The sequence below is a fragment of the Sparus aurata genome, chromosome 5 (assembly GCF_900880675.1).
Source record: "Sparus aurata chromosome 5, fSpaAur1.1, whole genome shotgun sequence".
Classification (NCBI taxonomy): domain Eukaryota; kingdom Metazoa; phylum Chordata; class Actinopteri; order Spariformes; family Sparidae; genus Sparus; species Sparus aurata.
Genome location: NC_044191.1, coordinates 4920193 through 4942197, shown reverse-complemented (window position 1 = coordinate 4942197; position 22005 = coordinate 4920193). Strand labels below are relative to the sequence as shown.

Below are 22005 nucleotides of genomic sequence, written 5' to 3'. Positions count from 1 at the left end.
CAAAGAAGTCACTACTTCAGAAATTGAGACATAGAACATAGATTTTGAAACTGAAATTGGATAAATTGATACTCTAACTGTCCAAGCCAACTTGTGTAGTTAGATGTTTGTAATAATTCCCTCCAGCCTATTCCAGTAAATCAAACAACGGAGGTGGTGCCCCATTTACGAGTGTGTTATTAATCACCAATGATTTATTACCCTTTATTATCAAAGTAGTGTATCCTACAACTATCATTATTATTGTTAATATTCCTGTTCTGTAGTCCTGTGCGCTTTGGCAATATTGTGAAAGACAGTCATGCCAATAAAGCTTGTGAAATTGAAATGAGAGAGAGAGAGAGAGAGAGAGAGAAAGAGAGAGAGAGAGAGAGTGTGTGTGTATCAGAGCCACCTGTCTTCTTGAAGCTCCTCTACAGAACTCTCTGTAAAGGCTTGGAGAGGGAAGAGGTGGTGGAAGGATCTGGCGAGATGGGGAGCCAACACCAGAGTCAAACCTTTGGAGACAACACATCACACACACCAGTCCACCACTGTTCGCTTGAACACATAGTACAATACACTTTTTGATGCCACAGAAATTAAATGTCTCCAAGTTTCATCTAATCCTACACTGATTCTGAATCCTGCCTATGAGACATACCACACACTTTACACTCGACAGGAAGCTCTGTGTACTTGGCGTGGCACTGTGGACAAAAGTATCCTTCCAGAGAGAGACCTGGGCCACTGCTGTTGTCCAGATGACTAGGAAACACACCAGACAAAGAAAATTAATTTGGTGCACAGCAGCTGCATGCAGTCCTGTCTACAGGACTTAAACCATATTGTTCTCTACTTACGACATGCTGAATGAAGGCTTGGCACCCTGATCAGTAAGCGAGGCGATGGTGTGCTGCGGGAAACCTGAGCAAACGTAAGGCAAGGCAAGGCAAGGCGAGTTTATTTGTATAGCACAATTCAGACACAAGGCAACTCAAAGTGCTTTACAGGCACACACAAATTACAATAAAAGACATAAAAAATTCATTTAAAAGACATTAAAAATTGCATCAAAAAAATTAAAAATAGCATTTTAAGACCAGTAAAAACATTAAGAAACAAACATCAAGACAAGTACGCTAAAATAGAAAAGCTTTAAAAGAAACAAGACTGTAGAGTCAGAGTCATAATGCAGTTCAAAGACTTGAATTGCTTCAGTTAAAAGCAGTGGCAAAAAGAAATGTTTTAAGTCTTGATTTAAAAGAGGTGAGTGTTGGAGCAGACCTGCAATTTTCAGGGAGTTTGTTCCCAATACAGTATGTGGCACATAGTAACTGAAAGCTGCTTCTCCATGTTGACTTCTGACTCTCGGGACTGAAAGCAGACCGGTACTTGACGATCTCAGAGGTCTGGATGGTTCATAACGTGGCAGCAGATCAGAAATTTATTTTGGCCCGAAACCATTCAATGCTTTATAAACCAACAACAGGACTTTGAAATCTATTCTTTGATAGAGAGGAAGCCAGTGTAAAGATCTAAGAACTGCAGTGATGTGATCTACTTTTTTGGTTCTTGTTAGGACTCGAGCAGCAGCGTTCTGAATCAGCTGCAACTGTCTGATGGAGTTTTTAGGGAGTCCTGTAAGGACACCATTACAGTAGTCGAGTCTGCTGAAGATAAATGCATGAACAAGTTTCTCCAAATCCTGCCGAGAAATAAGCCCTCTTATCCTGGATATATTCTTAAGATGATAGTGGGCTGATTTTGTAACTGTCTTAATATGGCTGCTGAAATTCATGTCTGAGTCCATAATTACACCAAGGTTTCTGGCTTGGTCTGTAGTTTTCAACATTACAGACTGAAGCTGAGCAGAGACTTTAAGTCGTTCTTCCTTGGATCTAAAAACAATTATTTCATCTTTGTTTAACTGAAGAACACTCTGACACATCCAATCATTGATTTGTTCAATGCATCTACTCAGGGTATGTATGGGATTATAGTCCCCTGGTGATATGGTTGCATAAATTTGTGTGTCATCTGCATAACTATGGTAGCAAATTTCATTGTTTTCCATTATCTGAGCTAGAGGGAGCATGTAAATGTTGAATAGTAGAGGCCCCAGAATGGAGCCCTGGGGTACTCCGCTTGTCATTTTCATCCATTCAGATGTGTAATCACCAATAGACACAAAGTAATCTCTCATTTAGATAAGATTTAAACCACTTTAGTGTTGTACCAGAGAGTCCAACCCAGTTTTCCAGTCGGTCCAGTAGTATATTATGGTCTCCTGTGTCAAACGCAGCACTGAGATCGAGTAATACTAAGACTGAGATTTTTCCGCTGTCTGTGTTTGAATAAATGTCGTTGAGGACCTTAACAAGAGCCATCTCAGTGCTGTGATGTGGTCGAAATCCTGATTGGAAAACATCAAAACAGCCATTTTGTTGAAAGACAGCTTTTTCAATTATTTTACTTAAAATTGGGAGGTTTGAAATGGGCCTATAGTCATTCATTACTGATGTGTCTAGAGTTCTCTTCTTCAGGAGTGGTGTAATGACTGCAGTCTTGATGGCTTGGCCGAAGACACCTGAGAGAAGAGACGTGTTAACAATTTGTAGCAGATCTGGAATCATGCAGTCCGAAACCTTTTTGAAGAACCCTGCTGGTAAAATATCCAGGCTGCAGGAGGAAGACTTCAAATGCTGTATAATGTCTTGCAGGTTTTTGTCATTGATTGGATCAAATTGTGTCAGGGTATTAGAGTTGGGTTTAGGTGGACAAAACGACAACACACCTCCAGTACCTGGTTGAGTGGCACTGACCGCTTGTCTAATGTTCTGAATTTTGGCAGTGAAGAATGATGCAAATTCATCACAGGCCCTGGTAGACAGATGTTCAGAGGCTACTGGCACAGGAGGGTTTGTTAGCCTGTCGACAGTAGCAAACAAGGCACGAGCATTATTTTTGTTCTTGGTGATAATGTCTGAGAAGAAGGACTGCCTTGACTTTTTTAATTCTAAATTAAAAATGTGAAGTCTCTCTTTATAAATGTCAAAATGAACCTGGAGATTTGTTTTTCGCCACCTGCGCTCAGCTTTTCGACATTCCTTTTTTTCCATCTTGACTAGCGTGGCGTTTCTCCAAGGAGATTTTTTCTTACCAGAGACCACCTTCACTTTAGTGGGTGCAATGGCATTCATGACATTTGTAATTTTGGAATTGAAATGAAGTACAAGGTCATTGACAGAGAACCTAGAGAGGGGTGGTGTGGAAGAGAAAGCATCAATGAATATGTAACCAGTGTTTTCAGTGATGTATCACTGTGAGACAACCTTAGTTTTAACATTTGTGTACACAGATATATCACTCTCAAAGAAAACACAGTGATGGTCAGAGAGAGCGTCATCAGATACCAGAACCTTAGAAATGTTCAGACCCTTTGAGATAACTAAGTCCAGGATGTGGCCCCTGTTGTGTGTGGGCTGTTTCACAAGCTGAGTTGAGTCCAAAGTTATCAAGGACACAGCACAGTTCTTTAGTCCATCTGTCCTCAGGTTCGTCGACATGGATGTTAAAGTCACCAACAATTAACACACAATCAAAGTCAGTGCAGATAAGAGACAGTAACTCAACAAGATCATCAAAGAAATACGTACAGTGTTTAGGTGGCCTGTAGATGTTTAGAAATATAGCTCGAGAAGATGAGTTTACCTGAAGAGCAACATATTCAAAAGAAGTAAAACTTCCATAAAACATCTGCTAGCATTTGAGTAACTCATTAAACAGAATACTAACACCTCCTCCTTTTTTATGCATTCTAGTTTCACTAATGAAAGAGAAATTTGGAGGACTTGATTCAATGTGAACAGCTGCACTGTAAACAAAGTAAGATTGTGTTTGATGATAAAATCATCTATTAAAAAAGATTTTCCTGCCAGAGATCTGATGTTTAATAGAGCTACAGTTACAGTATCAAAACCAACTGTGCAATTTTTTGAGACAGTAAGTGGCTGACGAGGAATGGGAGCTAAATTGAATGGATTGGCACATTTAGTCCCGCATTTCCTGTTTCTCAACAAATTCACAATTGTTCTATTACCTGTAAGCACAGGAATTGAGGAGGCTGCCTGAACTCCAAGGGGCCCTGGCTTTTCTCGGGGGAAAACAGTAGTGATATCAACTTCGTAGCCCGGACCCGGCACATATCAGTAAGCGTTAATTGTACTGTCAGCATGGACAGGATGTGCTTCGCTGTTTTCAGACTGTAGAGGCCAAAGATTATTCGAAGGGGGTGGAGGGGCACGATGACATTTTGGCGATGGTGGTTTCAAGCGTGGCAGATTTGGACGGGGTGTGAGTCTGAGTCCAACATTGACCAGCTTTTTCATCTCATCCGTGAAATCGAGGAGGGGGGAAGAGGGGGAGAGGCTGAGGCTGGCTGGAGAGGGCAGAGAGTTGGTTGGGGTTGGTGGAGAGTGGATGTTTCCTCTTGTTGCGACTGGGGGGGGGACTCCTCCTTGGAGGGCAGAGATGGCAGCAAGGACTCCTCCTCCTGGCACAGCTGACTTGTCTGTCCGAAGCTTATCTCAGGCACAAGTATTTCTCCTTCCAAGGGCTGTCTTATTAGTTGTTTTGGTTTGTCTTGCCTACTGTCCTTGAAGGGAAGAACTGGTGTGTGGTGCACTGAGTAGAATATGTTGGAGGTTAACAACCTTACTCCTGACTTGTTAAGGCAGAATCCATCTGCCTTAAAGAGGTGTCTGCGTTCCCAGAACATTTTAAAATTGTCAATAAAGTTCACCGATTGAGCGGCAAATGTAGCTTTGAGCCATCTGTTCAACATCAACAACCTGCTGAATCTCTCATCACCTCTACGGACAGTTGGTAGAGGGCCACTGACAAACACCACAGTATCGAGAGATCTGACTTTGTTCAACACATCAGTAAAGTCTTGTTTAAATACCTCAGATTGTTGTTTCACAACATCACAGTCCCCTGTCTGTAAGATGAGAGATTTCGCGGTTGGATGTTCAGCAACAATGTCCAGAATTTTTTCTGAGATGTCAGAGACCATATCGTTGGTAAAACAGAGTACTTTGGTGTTCTTCTTGCTGCAAAAGCTGTTTACCTCCTTCACAGCAACATCACCCACAATCAGTGTTTGTCGTCCAATCATTAGCTCTTGCTGTGGTCTTTTACTTTTGGATTTGGTCTCATATCTCTCCTTGTTCATTGACGGAGAGCTTGCACGGTCTTGATAAAGTGCAGCAAATCTGTTCTCCAGTTGTATTTTTGTTATTTGGGTAGGTTTTCTCTTACTTTTTGTTTTCACTGTTGTCCACGGTTGTTTCCTCTTTGGTACGGGCGTTGAGGAGGCACTCTTTTCAGAGGAAAGTGCAGGCCAACCAGATGCATCACAGATCTCAGGACGCTGGGCTCTGCCTGTTACTTGTTCTCCCAAAAATGATTTATCTTTAGGCTTTGTTCCAAGAGTATTCCAGCAGGGAAGAATGTTCCTGGGCTTTTTATCCAGTCCCCAGAACTCCTGTTTTGTCGAGTCATTGTCGGGGCTAATTAGCCATGTGTTAGCAGCTCTTGTCTGCTGTTTTGATTCCATTGGAGAGTGGTTTTGTTCCCAGATAGTCCATTCACTTCCACATTTACTTCTATCTGGTGGATCTTGGTTTCCAGCTCAGCAATTTTCTGAAGGATGTTCTCAAAGTTCAGGCTAACGACAGGCATTTTGGTGCTAGTTAGCTTTAGCTGCTAACAGGCTTTAGCTGCTAATAGGCTTGTGCTACTTCGTAGGCCTCGTTCTGAAAGTACTGATTTCAGAAAAAAAAGAAGTGAAATAGAAAAAAAAGAATAACAGTGGAAAAGAAAGCAAGCAGAAGCGAGAGCAAGCAGAAAAGCGTCTGCACCCAAGCAGATACAGGAAGATTACAATGAATTGGGTTCTACAACAAACAGTCCTTAAAGACTTATAATCATATTCTGATCAGGTGAGAATGGTATTCCTGAATCTGGTTTATGGAACAAAAAGTTGCATTTTATAGAAATTCGCTGTCTAATTTCAGTTATTTTTTGCGGCGTTGGGGTAAAATGAGGAGGCATTGATCCAAGTGTTCAGAAGTGCTTTGGTTTAAACCTTAGTACATTTCAATAGAGTTTCTTAAAATTCAATCAATGAGCTTGATTCTATATTTGTGTTATTGGTTGTGAATGCTGAAGGCATATGTTCTACAGACAGAACTCTTTATTATTTTTCTGTCATGTTTACTTGCCCCTAACTTGTTCCACATTTTTCTACTACTATTAAATTATTAATCTCAATAAAACCATTCAACTATCAAAATGTTCAGCTGTTTAAGGACAACATGGATCTTTACTTTGTCTTTTCTACCTCTTATGCTTTTTAAAACATTTAGCCATTTCTGCAAAATGTTGCCCATTTGTTCGTATTCTCATTCAGTCTTATGTTCTCCTACTGACTCAGCACTTTGTTTTAAAAACTTGTCTCTTGTCCACTTGTGAGTGGGTGTCTTTTCTTAAAATGTTGGTTAAAGTCCCACAATTTCCACTCCACACACATAATCTATCATCAAAAATGGAGGAAATCATGTGCTGGACACAGTGACCTCATTTTGGAAGCAACCAGACTCACATTTTTGGCTGTACATGCTTTCAAGCAACAAGAAAAGCACTAAGTCTGTCATGATGTCTAATGTAAATTTTGAGCCCAAATTTCTGGTTGAAAGCCACGATCCCCATTTTGTAAATGAAACGAAAGAGCCACTTTTAAGATTTATTGTATTTAAGTTTTCGGGTCAAGCTCCTTTTCTCAGTGTAAGGGGCACTTTTACGATAGCATCAAAATCAATACTTTCAAAACACTAAGAAGGCTTGACACAACATGAAACTTTGCTTGTAGTATCACCAGGGTCTCTACACATGAACACGAGCATTGACAACATTGTAACATTGTGTACGGCGAGCGGAAGAAACATCTGCTAACGTGAGTTGTCCAAAAACTCTCTTCAGTAAACTCTGTGTACACAAACAATGTTCTCAATGCTCGTGTTAATGTGTAGAGACCCTGGTGATACTACGAGCAGTTTCATGTTGTGTGGAGCCTTCTTAGTGTTTTAAAGATACTGATTTTTGTGCCATGTCAGGCTTCTGTTCAGTAGTTTATTTTGGTGGTCATGATAAAGTTTTTTATGTGCGTTTTTTCATATAGGTTGCACGATTGCACTTTGCTTTATTTATCTTCTTGCTAGCATGTCTGGTGCATTGCTAACGTTGTTTGTCCGACATAATTGTTAGCAGCTAGCTAATGTTTTTGCTATTTCCCAATGGCTAAAAAAGCAAAAGGCACCGGTAGTGGTACTTTCACATTAGTGGAATGGGGTTCAACTCCCTACAGTGTCCTTGCTTGAAGCCAAAATATATGAAAACACAATATTTATCAATCAATCAATCTAAACATTTCACAACAAACCTCAATGTCTCTGAAGTCCCACCTTCAAACACAGCCTCATTTGGCCATCCATGAAAAAGCTACTTAACCTCCCACTTTTCTATAGGAATACATACTTCCTACGGACAATGCACTAGTTTAACAAACAGTAAACGCATGCGTCATGGCAGGCCTCATCTTTTTGCACAACAACACATTAGAAATGATCTCAAATTTGCGCAAGAGGCAATATTGTGGATAGATCTCCACTACATTAAGTTGAAAACCTACGCTTTAATGGACAGATCAGCTGATTAGCGGCTCCAGCCGCACAGCGTATCAGCTGATTTTGTTCAATGGACACAGACTGACAACTAAACTGGAGCAAAAGCAACGCTGAAGAATCACAGTAGGATCATTTAGGAACTGTTACAAGCTGTGTGGAAGAAATTGGACTTCCCACATCAGGATACAGGTACATCCCTCTTCAATTCTAAAAAAAAAAAACTTCGGCAGCTCCACTAAATCAATATCAAAATGAGTAAAATGACATGAATGCACCTGTCAATCAAGGTGATATTGGAAAGGAACTTGGAAAAAGACTAATTAAACTAATTTCTAAAGCAATAGAAGAAAAATATTGTCACAAAAAAAGGAAAGAAATTCCAGAGTAAGGAAACTCTTCAAACTAAAAGAGGAAGTTGAGCAACTGATGATTTCTAAAAAGAATGTGTCCAAAGGTTCAATCCAAATATGATAAGTTTGTTTGAAATGGTAAAGAATTAATTCTATCGATACTAGGAAATTACACACTGGATTTAACCACGGCAAACTTTAAGGATGTGTGTTTTTTAAGCACTTTTAATGATAAAGACCCGTTAAACATTACTCGATTCAGTCTGTGACATCATCAGCACGTGCCGGCAGCAGCCCGAATCTCAGAACAACAACAAAATGCAGCATGCAGAGGAGACAGCGAGTGTGTGTGGAAACACTCTGGCTTTTGCAAAGACAGAGATGTTCTAATTAAGTCGCTCGCTGTTTGTAGAATATCTAAAAGCCAAGTAAAAAAACACGGTAACTTCTCAAAGATGTTGTTGTGAGACATAAAGGTTAAAAGTTGCGTAGAAAATACTTTCTCTAAAACCTTGGATAAAAACGGAAGCTTGGAGATTGGCTAAAATTGTTAAGAACAGAAGGGTCGAGGTTTAATTTCTTTAACCCCTTAAGGAACACCGTTCCAACATAGGAACACCATTCACTAAATGAACACCCTTCGTAAAAACGAATAGTTTTTTTGCTAATAGTTTTAAGCATCTGATCCTAACAGTATTCACTGTTGGAATGCTGAGACTGTCGTGATTATTTAAAAAAAGTTATTTCCAGACCATGTAATAGCCTTCTAAACTCACCATGACACAACATTAGAAAGAGCCCTCTACCGCAAGAAGCAAGAATGCCTACATACCTTCGGAGTGTGCCCTTTTTCCAATGCTTTTACTACATGCCACAATTTTTTTTTCACAGTTTGCCAAGAGTCCATAGAATGGGAATATCCATGTCATTTTACCCAAAACTAGCTACAAGTGTCGAACAAGCAAGAAACCCCAGGGTCGTGGCTTTCATTTGAGACCAAGATTATGTTTCTAGGTAAAGGGGTTCTCAAGTTATAAACCTTTGAATCTCAGTAGGCGCTCTTGGAAAAAAAGCAAAACGCACAGATATGCCTTTAGAGAAAAAATTGTGAAAAATCAATTTTTTTGTCTTTTGACAAATTTTGAGTGTAGCAAGCTGAGACCTGTGGCTATGGCCTAATTGTGTCTGCTGTGTCCATAGACATACCTGAGCCCTTATATCTTAGTCAGTTTATTGACATATGAATTGGACGGAAACCAAAACCTGTGTTCCAACCTCTGTAACTCTGTATCAGTATGTCATAGAATCACACTTACACTTCTAGAAAAAGCTTTAGGGTGTACCCTTTCTAGTGGTACCAAGCACATCCCTGAGTCTAAAACTATGTGGGAGCTGTCATGCTTTTAATTTCGGTATGTCGTTTTGGAAAAAGAACCTTAAAATGGGGGTGTTCATTAAGAGGTTAAAAGAGGTTGGACCCCAGCATGTTTAAAAGAGTGTGGGAAAATGCCACTTTTGAGGGAGCTGTTAATAACCATTAAAATACTGGGTCCAACAGTGTCGATAACCTCTTTAAGAAACTTGGTGAGGATAAAATCAAGGCTGCAAGTAGCTGGTTTCATTTGTGTTCTGAGTTTCATTAAAAAGGGCAGTGAAACCGGTTCAAAACAGCTAAAATAACTATGGATGTCCCTGCTCGTCTGTAAAATTCGGTCTGGGGGGGTGATGTTTTGCCTGATATCATTGACTATTTCTAAAATGAGTTAAGAAGTCCTCACACCTTTCTTGAGAAGCATCGATGGAGGGAGTGGGGGAGGGGGAGGTCACTGATTCTACAACTTTAAAGGTCCCATATTATACTGTTTTTCCTCAATTTCACACAGCTGTCAGAGGTCCAACAACTCTGTATTTGATATGCATTGCCCCAAACACATCCATGGTCCTGAACTCCAGCTGTCTAAAAGTCGCTCTGCTGAGGTCTGTTCACAGCACTCTGTTTCTGTGCCTGCACCTTTAAATGCTAATGTGCTCCGTCTGTCAACGCCTATTTGGGGAGCCTTGTGTAACCCGGGTGGGAAAACCCTTATTTATCTATAATCTTTTCCCTTATAAAGTAAAATTGTCATGTGATTGCGCTGTACGTCACCACGTCACGTCATCAGAGCGCGACCAGTCGCAGTAACATAACCCAGCTGTGGCTTGCTGCCAGCAGTAGCGAGAGGAGCAGGCTGGGGAAATGTTTGCTGCAGGTACGTCGTATCATCATTCACTTCATTTAACATCAACCATTCCAGAACTAAATGCAATAACTGTCGAAACATAGGAGCCGACTACCGGAGCCGCTGAGCATCAGAATTGGAACCGTATGCCGATTTAATCACAGACTTTGGTGAGTCGTGCTAACGCTATTCATTTGAATGGCGTTGGCTTAGCCTAGCCGCTACCTGTTGATTGTTGGAGTGGTTAAAAGTGTCTTGTATGCCTAGTTTCTCTGAATGTGTCCTGCCACATGAAGCGTTAGGAGTGTGACGCGATTTTATGATTGTGTGTATTACCTTTGTGGCAAGAATTGAATGTACTAAAGCTCTTTAAAGCTAGTCTCCTTGTTGTTAGTGCTTTGCATCCAATGCACTTACATGCAGTCCAGGTAGCTGCTGGTACTGCTATGCACTTTGGTCTGGATGCTTGTCTTGGTGATACTGAAGTTACTGTGATGAATATTTTGATATAACAAATATTGTGTTAATGATTCATATCGATTTATATATCATGCTTTGATTATATTGTACAATATTGGAATTATTGAATTTAATATACTTCTATTTAATGCAGCCTGTGTTATTTGGTTGTAGTATTTCTTGAATGTTGTGTGCACACTAGATATTTAATTGGACCTGTTTTCCATACAGGCCAGGTTGATGGCGAGCTAAGAGTTAGCCTGGGCACCAAGCCTGAAGACTGTGTCCTGAGAAAAGAACCAACTAAACCCCCACTGCTCTGGTCAGGCTGGTAGGAGGCTCCTTTATGCAGCCGCACCCTTTTTCCTACGTTTTTGGCCCCTACACACAGCACACACACTCACCTCCCAACATTTGGACTTTTTTCCTTCCCGCTTGGACACTCATCTGTTGGGCCGTTGTATTGCGGTGAAGCTTGAACTCTATTTCTTTGGCATTTGGGCCTGGTTAGTACTTGGATGGGAGACCGCCTGGGAATACCAGGTGCTTATGAATCATATGTGCGCTGCAAGTCCCCTGATGTTCACTGACTAAATTAATTGTCCATACTGAGGTTTTTTACGAATGGCCATTTGTATTTGCATTTCATATCCTTATTGTTATTATATTCATTGCTGTCTATGTTTAATGTTATTTGTGTTTCACTATCATAATATATGGTGTCACTAAAACCTAACCGCGTTCCGTGTCTCACTATCCGCTCCTAGAGCCGAATCTAGTCTTCTGAGCCTAGCCCAGATAATAATGTTGTAGCTATCTGTTAGTACCTAAACTGTGCATTAATAGGGTAGCGTGCATGCTACTACATCACTGCTACGTCACTCTCAGGGAGAGGAAGCCCCTTATGCTAACGGTAGCATGCGCTAATGTTTACGGTGGATGTAACACTATGGCTCGCAGAGATTTTTTCGTTCAACCGAACCAGTTTGACCCAGAAGGAGAGGCTCCTAAAGTAGTACAGACTCTGCGGCTGCAGCAGGACGTTTCAGAATGGTTAGTCTGTCTAAATAATGTTAGTTTGTTTGTATGTGTTGTTACAGTTACTAACGTTACCATGTAGCTAATGGCTAACAGCTAGTGAAAGCTGTGTTTTTCTCCAACACAGTCTCCAAACTATTATACACTGTTCGCATCGTCTCTGTCTCCAGTCTGCACATGTTTCCAGACTTTCTACTGTGACAACTAAGCTCCATCATAATATTATTAACATCAAACTCGCTTCAAACGCCATTGCATAGCGGACCGAAGTGGAGCTAACTAGTTAGCCAATTTCCAGCTGACTTCATCATACTCGTCGGCAACTAACGTTACTATCAAACCGCGGCGACACTTATCGGTGGCTCGGGTGCAGTTGCTGGGTCCGGTATGGTTGAGACTGATCCTTTAAAGAGGGTCAGTGTTGAGGCAAAGCCAGCTTTGTACTGACCCTCATTACTGAAGCAGTCCGATGTAAGTGGTTAGCACACACATACAGGCTAACAAGAACCGCAGCCGGCATGTTGTCATAAAAAATGAAACACAACCACTGTCTCTTCTGTTGTTCTGTAGCTGGGACAGAATATAGGCACTTATGTTGATTTATACAACCAACAACAGAGCAATTGCGTGTCTAGCTCTGAGCGACAACGTTGTGAAACACTGCTGTCTCTCCACTGGACACACCGAACTTCACCTCGCAGAGGAGGTCGGACTATGATAATGATAATGACTCCTTTCGTTACATAACGTTACATAACGAAAGGAGCAGAATCTGAACAGCCTGTAGGAGCGCCGTTTTACCAGTGGTTGGGCTGCAGAGACCATGCAGGACTCGCTTGTTTTCCTCATTCTGGGAGTTGGCAGGCTCAGGGAGGACCAGCTTATATATGTAGAGACCAGAGAAAACTTGTTTTTTATGATATGGGACCTTTAAATAAAATCCTGGGGTTGGAGTGATTAGCTAAAATTAATTTAGAAAAGAATGGAGTTCTTGCTTATTTAACTGCTTTTTGATAATTTGTTATGGCATCTTTCCAGGTCTGATAAAACACATGTAAGCCGGTCTTTTCCATTTTCTTTCATTTCTCCTGCAATCTCTTTTTGGTGCTTAAGTGTGGTTATTTAGCCAGGGTTGCAGTACTGTACTGTTTTTTTTTGTTTGTTTTTGTAGGGCGCAATGACGTCCAGGGCAGACTGAAAGGAGCGGTTAAAAAAGGAGACCAGCTCCTCTGTGTTAAAATCAGGGTTAAAAGCAGTCAAAGAAGCAATTAACATCTCTAAAAACTTGCTAGCTGAGCTGGTATTAAAAACTCGGCTGCGGACTTGGGCGTTTTGATTAAAAGGAATTTGGGAAAAATGATATTAAATAAAACAGCTTTATGATCTGACACACAAATATCCTTAATAGTTAGATTATCTGGGCTGAGGCCTTTGGACAGAACCAGGTCCAGGATGTGACCCTTTAAATGAGTGGGTTCTCGAACTGCTTGGTTGAGATTAAAAGACTCCAGAATATCCATATAATCTGTAGTGAAAGACTGAGGAGGGCAACTAACATGAATGTTAAGATCACCTAGAATAAGAATTTTGTCGTACCTTGTCATTCCTTGTGATCTGATGTTTAAAAGTCCAATATTTACAGGGTTACAGCTAGGAGCAGGAGGGGACAAAGGTTGTAGAGTGACTTCAATTAGGTTACTGTGATTGACAGCAGATGAGTGGGGTCTTGAATGTGTTGCAGAGAGTCTATGATAATGGATGATGGCAGTTATGAATGAAGGTGTACAGGTCCCGTTAGTGAGAGAAGAGAGTGCTGTCGGTGATGAGATTGAGTGCTGAGGTAGTGAATGTAAAGAAGAGTTTAAAATTGAGTAAAACAAATTGTCTGTAAAATGCGTGAGCCCAGGCCGTTGGGGCCTAGGCGACCTATGCAGGCGACCCTCCTGAGATGAAGGATTGTTTGCTGTGGAGCTGGAGAGAGTCGAGGAGCTGGATGAAGTCCTGTATAATATTTCACTGGACTGTTTGGAGATGTCGTTGCAGCCAACATGGAGGACAACGGTTTTAATGAGTGGGTGGTCGGCCTGTATGCTTGGATTTTTTTCCATTATGTCCGTTACTTTGGCACCGGGAAAGCAGAAAGTAAGTGCGGATGGTTTCTTGATATTTCTTACTATTGAGTCTCCAATGATGAGTTCAGATGTGGGGGGAGTGGCAGGTGGAGTGGACCTGACCTTGAGTGAGGTGGATTTGTCGGGGCGAGCAGAGAGGTGGACAGGATCCCGCCGCGGTGCAGGTGTAAAAAGCGGTGTGGAGCGGCAAGCCCAACGGGAAGAGCGGAGTGACTGGATGGTGGAGGGAACGGGGGCAACAGTAAGTTCCTGACTAACCCACACCCCCGAGCCGTAGCTAGGAGTCATCAGGGATAGAGGTCGGAGGAGGGGGAGAATCAGCAGGACTGCAGGGATTGGTGACACCTGACTCTGGAGGAGTGGCGACTTCAACTGTGGCAACGGGGAGGCTGGCGTCGGGTTTACGGGTGCAAGTTGTGTTGATTATTGCTGGGCTAAAGGTGATGGTGTCCAGGAGTTGTTCTGCTTTTTGGATGTGGTATAAGGTGGAAATTTGTCCCTCCAGTTCTGTGATCTTCTCAGCCAAGCGGGAGCAGCTGACACAGCTGGGTGAAGAGATGAGTGGAGCCATCGGGTGTAGACGGGGTGGCTGGGGAACAGAAGTGAGAAAGGAGGCCAGTACAAGGCTAACAGTGTAGGATGGATCATTGACCAGGGGAGCATTAGCTGCAGACCGGCAGAGCACAGGCACTTACATGCATGGGTTTCTAACCTGGAGCCCACAGCACTTGATATGGCATTAGCAGAGATTACGGGTCCAGAGAAAGGACATCAAGAGGCAAAAAACTTACCGACATGGGTCCAACCAGTGGACCCGCTGCGGAGGTTAGGCTTCAGTTAAAGTAGGAAGTTGGAGATGTCCTCACAGTCTGAGTGGTTCTGGTAGGCTGTTAGCATCCAGTGCTAAAAACAAACTGGCTTGTCCTAGGTCGCTGTCAGCATCCAGTGCTGTTGGCGCTGTTAGCAACCTGGCTTTTGGTCAGGTCGCAAAAGAGTTAGCTTAAAAACACGTCCGAAGACTAAAATCCTTCATCCAGGTAAAAGATGTGGGTTAAAACGACAATGAACTAAAAGTGTGATCGTGAAAATGTTGCTAAAACAGGATCAAAGATCCTTTTGTCCTCTAGCCCCGAAATTCACCCTATAACACACCTAGGGACTCAACATAAGATCTCGGCCTATGCTGATGACGTTATTTATTTCAGACCCCATAGTTTCTATATCTGCACTGCTGCAGTTAATAAATACATGAGGCTCATTTTCGGGATACAAGATAAATTGGGGTAAAAGGGTTCCTTTATATATTTCAATCAATCCCAGTGTGCAACCCCTCAAAATCACTTCAGACAGCTGGATTAAATTATATTGTAGTGGACTGAGCGGACATAATTCACCATTTGGTTAGTTTCTTTCTCACTGACAACAGACTCTTAGGCTAAGCACCTAGTAAGTGTCAGTGAGTAACCATGGCAACAGAGGCACCCGGTAACTCAGCTTAAGCGTCAGTGGGTTACCTTGGCAACGGAGGAGATGAGGAGTTTTTTAGGCGTTTTTCCAGCCGTTTAGTCCAGCCGTTAGAGAGTTTTGAGTTCTGTTGTTGAATAAACGACTGTAAGGCAGTCAAAGAGAGAAGTTATTCGCTTCCTATTTTCTACAACTTCTTCACTGGTAACCCTGACGTGATGTCTGCTAGACGCCTCCACAGACATCTCTACGAACATGTCGACTAACGCCGTCTCCCTTAAGCTGCCCGACTTCTGGAAATCATCTGCCTCAGCCTGGTTCGCCCAAACAGAAGCGCAGTTTGCACTCCGGGAGATTACCGCAGATGCCACGAAATATTATTATGTGGTGTCGGCACTGGGAAATTCAACAGCCACGAGAGTGTCGAGTTTTCTCACAAACCCACCTGAGGAGGAGAAATATAAAACATTCAAAACTCACCTGTTGAAAGCTTTCGAGCTTCCCGACGCAGAACGAGCCGGCCGGCTTTTCTCCATCCAAGGCCTCGGCGACAACAAGCCGTCTGAACTCATGGACAGGATGCTGGATCTCATGGGAGCACACAAGCCGGATTTCCTCTTTAACCAACTCTTTCTGCGGCAGCTACCTTCTCAGGTACGAGCAGCGCTGGCCAACACTGCCATTACGGACTGCCGAGCTTTGGCCGAGGAGGCTGATAAATCTTCATCGCGGGACAGCAACACAGCGCGGTCGCACCATTTCCCGTCCAGTCTTTCTCGCCAGCGACAGGACACGTTACGGCTGCCACAGCGGCAGTGGCTCTCCCACGGCAGCGACCCACTGGCCTGTGTTTTTACCATGCAAAGTTCGGTCCCAAAGCCAAGCGGTGCCGATCCCCTTGCAGTTTTGATGGGATGGGAAACGCAACGGCCGGCGGTCAGTAGTGGCCATGAGCGCTGGCCATACAGGCAGGCTGCTATTCATCAAAGACAGCATCTCTGGTCGGGGGCTCCTGTGTGACACTGGCGCTCAGTGGAGCATCCTCCCTGCATCTACAGTGGACATCCTGGGTGACGGACACGGCCCCCCCATGGCAGCTGCAAATGGCAGCCCCATCCGCACTTATGGCACGAGATATGTGAGGTTGTGTTTTGATGGACAGACGTTTGGCTGGGATTTCGTCACAGCCAAGGTAACTTTCCCCATCCTGGGCGCAGATTTCCTTTGCGCCTATGGCCTGCTGGTGGATGTCAAAAACCGCCGGCTGATCAATGCTGCCACCCTCTGTTCATATCCATGTACCCTTGGTGGAACAAGTTCCATCAGATTGTCTAGCATGCTTTCAGCCACGGACGATTTCCTCTGTCTCCTCGCTGAGTTTCCGGACCTCACACAGCCCACCTTCTCATCTTCTGCTACTAAGCACGGAGTAGAGCACCCCATCGCCACAACCGGCCCACCAGTTTACGCCCGGGCTCGAAGCCTCGATCCAACCAAGCTGACCGTCGCAAGAGCAGAGTTTGAAAACATGGTACGTCTCGGCATCATACGCCGCTCTAACAGCCCATGGGCTTCACCCCTCCACATCGCCCCGAAACCCGGTGGCGGGTGGCGCCCATGCGGCGACTACCGTCGCCTTAATGATGCAACCACACCTGACCGGTACCCAGTCCCACACATATAGGATTTTTCATCCCACCTGGCTGGCAAAGTCATCTTCTCCAAGGTGGACCTCGTCCGCGGTTACCACCAGGTTTCAGTCCATCCGCTGGATGTCCCCAAAACTGCAGTTATCACACCGTTTGGACTTTTTGAATTTTTGCGCATGCCATCCGGCCTCAAGAACGCAGCACAAACCTTCCAGCGCCTAATGGACTCAGTGCTGCGAGACCTGCCTTTCATCTTTGTCTACCTTGATGATATCCTCATCGCCAGCACATCCAGAGCGGAACACATGTCCCATCTCAGGACTCTCTTTGAACGACTCAGCCAGCACGGACTGATTATCAACCCGGCCAAGTGCCAGTTTGGGCTGTCCACCATCGACTTCCTCGGACATTGCGTCACCAAAGACGGGGCCGTCCCCCTCCCGTTGAAGGTGGACGCCATTGTGAACTTTCCACGCCCGCTCACAGTCAAGTCCCTGCAGGAGTTCCTCGGCATGGTGAACTTTTACCACCGCTTCATCCCTAAGGCTGCCCAACTCATGCGCCCCTTTTATGAAGCTCTGAAAAACAAAGCCCAAAGACACGCTGTGGACTGGTCCGAGGAAAGAGATATGGCCTTTAGGGAGGCGAAGAACGCTTTGGCCAACTCAACAATGCTGGCGCACCCAACACCCAATGCTCCCATCGCCATCACCACCGATGCTTCAGACTATGCAGTTGGCGCAGTACACGAGCAGTGGGTGAACGGCGCCTGGCAACCGTTTGCTTTCTTCAGCCGGCAGCTACGGCCAAACGAACGGAAATACAGCACCTTTGACCGCAAACTCCTCAGACTCTACCTCGCCATCCGACACTTTCGTTTCCTGCTGGAGGCATGGCAGTTCACAGCGTTTGTGAACCACAAACCACTGACATTCGCCATGGCCAAAGTGACCGAACCTTGGTCTACCCGCCAACAGAGACAGCTCTCCTACATTTCAGAGTTTACAACGGACATACAGCACGTTGCCGGAAAACACAACCTGGTCGCGGACTGCCTCTCCAGGGCCGTCGCAAGAACCGTCCACCTGGGGATTGACTATGCCCGCATGGCAGCAGACCAAGCCGCTGATCCGGACGTGCAGGCTTTCAGGACAGCTATCACCGGGTTGCAATTGGAGGACATAGCCTTTGATGAAGCCAAAACCTCACTCCTGTGCGATGTTTCCACAGGTCAGCCACGGCCCATCGTCCCTGCCGGGTGGAAACTGCAAGTTTTCGAGGCTGTGCATGGCCTCTCTCACCCAGGAAGGAAACCTTCTCAAAGACTGGTATCGGCTAAATTCGTCTGGCATGGTCTCAAGAAGGATGTCAGGGCCTGGACTGATGCCTGCGTGGACTGCCAACGCGCTAAGGTGCACCGCCACACCAAGGCCCCCCTGGCAGAGTTCTCCGTGCCCGAGAGGAGGTTCGACCATGTCAACATAGACCTGGTGGGACCCCTACCCCCCTCCCATGGTTTCACACACCTCCTCACCATGGTTGACCGGACCACAATGTGGCCAGAAGCCGTTCCGCTGTCCTCAACGACGTCCACTGAGGTAGCATGGGCGTTCATTGCCACCTGGGTCGCCCGTCTGACCTCTCCTCTGATAGAGGCCCACAGTTCACCTCCGAGCTCTGGAACACAGTAGTAGGGAGCCTAGGAGTCAAACTCCACCGCACCACCGCCTACTACCCACAGGCTAATGGACTGTGCGAGCGTTTTCATCGTTCCATGAAGGCCGCATTGCGAGCCAGCCTCACAGACAACAGCTGGGTCGACAAGCTTCCGTGGGTCATGTTGGGCCTGCGAACTGCACCCAAAGAGGACCTTCAGACCTCATCTGCAGAACTGGTCTATGGACAACCTCTTCGGGTCCCAGGGGATTTCCTCCCCAACAACACAGCCCCTTGGTTGGCAACGCATCAACAGACCTCGCTCCTGGACAATGCCAGAACCTTCACACCCGTCCCCACGTCACAACATGGTCTCCCTCAGTCTCATGTGCCCACTTGCCTGCAGGCAGCTAAGTATGTTTTCATCCACCACGACGCCCACCGTGGGCCTCTACAACTTCCCTACGATGGACCGTTCCGCGTACTGGAGACCGGGGACAAGCACTTTGTGGTGGACATTGGCGGTAAGCCGGAGTGTGTCTCAATAGACCGCCTCAAACCAGCTCACCTGGACTTGGACCGGCCTGTGGAGCTGGCCAAGCCCCCGCGGAGGGGGCGCCCACCCGCACCACCCCAGCACAGCAACAAGACCTCAGTGGATTCCCCGGCGGGAGCCCTGACCCCCACACCTGTTCTCCGGAGCCGTTATGGCCCTCCAACATGTTGATATTTTCATTTCATTCTTTGTAAGGTGAATTCCGGGGGGGGGGGGGGGGGGGCGTATGTAGTGGACTGAGCGGACATAATTCACCATTTGGTTAGTTTCTTTCTCACTGACAACAGACTCTTAGGCTAAGCACCTAGTAAGCGTCAGTGAGTAACCATGGCAACAGAGGCGCCCGGTAACTCAGCTTAAGCGTCAGTGGGTTACCTTGGCAACGGAGGAAATGAGGAGTTTTTTAGCCGTTTTTCCAGCCGTTTAGTCCAGACGTTAGAGAGTTTTGAGTTCTGTTGTTGAATAAACGACTGTAAGGCAGTCAAAGAGAGAAGTTGTTCGCTTCCTATTTTCTACAACTTCTTCAATATCATCTTTGGTCTGGCAAAATACCTAGGACCTCGAAGAAACATCTTATCAAAAGTCGGTCCAAGGGAGGTCACGGCCTGCCTCAATTTAGATCCCATTATTTGGCTGCACATTTAAATATTTTCTTGTTTTGGTTGGGGTGTTTACCAGGCGATAACCTGGAGGAGATGCCTGCATGGTTACAAATTGAACACCTCTCCTGTCAGCGCACCTCTCTACAAGCACTCATTAATAGCCCAGTAAAGATTAAGAATAATGTATAATGATAACCCGATAATTTATAATTCTTTAAAGATATGGCAGCAGGTAATATCAACTCTGAAAACACCCAAAGTTTATTTGGATTCTCCTATTTGCTGTAACTATGCATTTAAATCTGCATTGGATGATGTAGTTTTTTCAAACTGGAGAGAGAAGGGTATTATCACTTTGAGAAATGTTTATATTGAGGGTCATTTGGCCTCCTTCCAGCAGTTACAGTGGGCATTCCAGCTTCCAGTTTCCCATTTTTTCTGTTTCCTACAGTTGAGACATTTTGTGAGAACTCATGTTCCATAATATGAACGTAAACCTCAGCACGTAGCATTAGATCGTTTTTTTTCAAATCAAACCATATACGAGAGGGTCTATATCTAAACTCTATGGAATCATACAGAATGTGAATAACACATTGTCAGACCCATTTAAAGAGGCTTGGGGGAGAGAATTGAAAATCTCAGATGAGATGTGGGAAAACTGTATTAACCCTCTGGACTCTATGCTGGCCATTGTGTCCACCTCACTTCCTTTTTGTTGATCATTTTAGCTGTGTTAATGCATATGGAATGATATTTCCCAAGGGTCTGGATTTTTGGTTGATCTTTCCATTTTCAAAACCTGCTCTTTAAATATGTCAATATTATACTGTGTATCTACAATTGTACCTTATGGCTCTATCGTGGACACTTTTGGCCAATTGAAACCCATTAAAACCACATTTTTTAATTCCTTGTGATTTACAGTATAAAATCATATAATTTAGGTAAAATGGCTTTCATTCTAAACTCAACACTTGAAAATTTTAGTTTTTAATGTTTTTTACCAGATTGTGTCATTTGTCCATTTTTGGGCAAGGGAGCAATTTCAGTTAATATTCTTAGTTTCCACTAGGGGCGTATGATGGCTTCCTGCACTCCAATGGAGCAAATGAATGACACAATTTTGACATAGGTGTGATCCCAAGGATGTCAGGTAATGATGTGTGTTTGTGCATGAAAAAAAAAAATTGTATTAGCAAGATAAAGTGACATAAACTACAGTGTATCATACCATACAAGTTTTGGTGAATTACTCTTGGTACAGGTTATTGAGCTTTGAGTTTCCAAGGCAAACCTGGCTGTGATGCACAGGTTGAAAACACCTGTAACTTTGATCTTTTCATAAAAAATGCCACACACAACTACACAATAGCCTTTACATACTCAAACAGCTGCTCTCCAAAAGAAAGGATCACAGGTCATCTTGACCTCTGGCTTCTGGGGAAACAAAAACAAAGTCTGACACTGTTTATGAATCTGTCCTGGAGTTTTTGCAGGTGCAGTCAGTACTAATGCTATAAGTGAGCCTATCAGCTCCCAGATCCTTCTTTATGTGCAGGATGGCGAGAAGGTCATATGCCCTGACTGAAGCACTTGAGTATGTGATTGGCTCAGAGAGTAAAGATGGAGAGAAATCCTCTGCGGTTGAGGAGGAGAAATCTTCTACCCAAGATGAGGACACGTCCTCTCCTGAAGATGATGGGACACCTTCCTCAGAGGATGACAGCAACACCACTGATGACGACTTCCAGCCAGTGCCTGGTTCCTCTTCCTCAGGGGAAGAGGACGGTACAGACACAGCGATGGAGGCCGATCAGCTGATGGCAGAGACAGAGGGGCTGGCGGGTGAGTGGATGTCTCGTCATGGGAAAATAATGTGGTTTCCCACTGCTGAAGAGACCCTGCACCACAATCCAGTATCCACTGGTTTCACCCCAGGGCCCACCCTGTATGCATTTGCCCATATCAGCAACCTGAGGTCTGCCTTTGACCATTTTATTACAGAGGAGATCATTCAGCTGCTGTGCACCAACACAAACCTGCATGGAAGGCGAAGGTGTGAGGATTGGAAGGATGTGGATGAAGTGGAGATGAGAGTCTACATTGGGATTCTGATTCTAGCTGGCGTCTACCGCTCAAGACATGAAGCA

The 22005-nt window shown here is 44.4% G+C and overlaps 1 protein-coding gene across 2 annotated transcripts in view; it reads right to left on the bottom strand.

Moving 5' to 3' along the window:
- Positions 1 to 22005, bottom strand: part of gtf2h2 (general transcription factor IIH, polypeptide 2) — a 63410-nt gene that overhangs the window by 9852 nt on the left and 31553 nt on the right. For both annotated transcript variants that reach the window (XM_030415738.1, XM_030415737.1), the window contains exons 11-13: positions 843 to 906; positions 644 to 747; positions 395 to 497 (exon numbers count right to left, since the gene is read on the bottom strand). In XM_030415738.1, coding sequence (XP_030271598.1) covers positions 395 to 497; positions 644 to 747; positions 843 to 906 — 271 coding nt within the window. The remainder of the gene's footprint in view (positions 1 to 394; positions 498 to 643; positions 748 to 842; positions 907 to 22005) is intronic.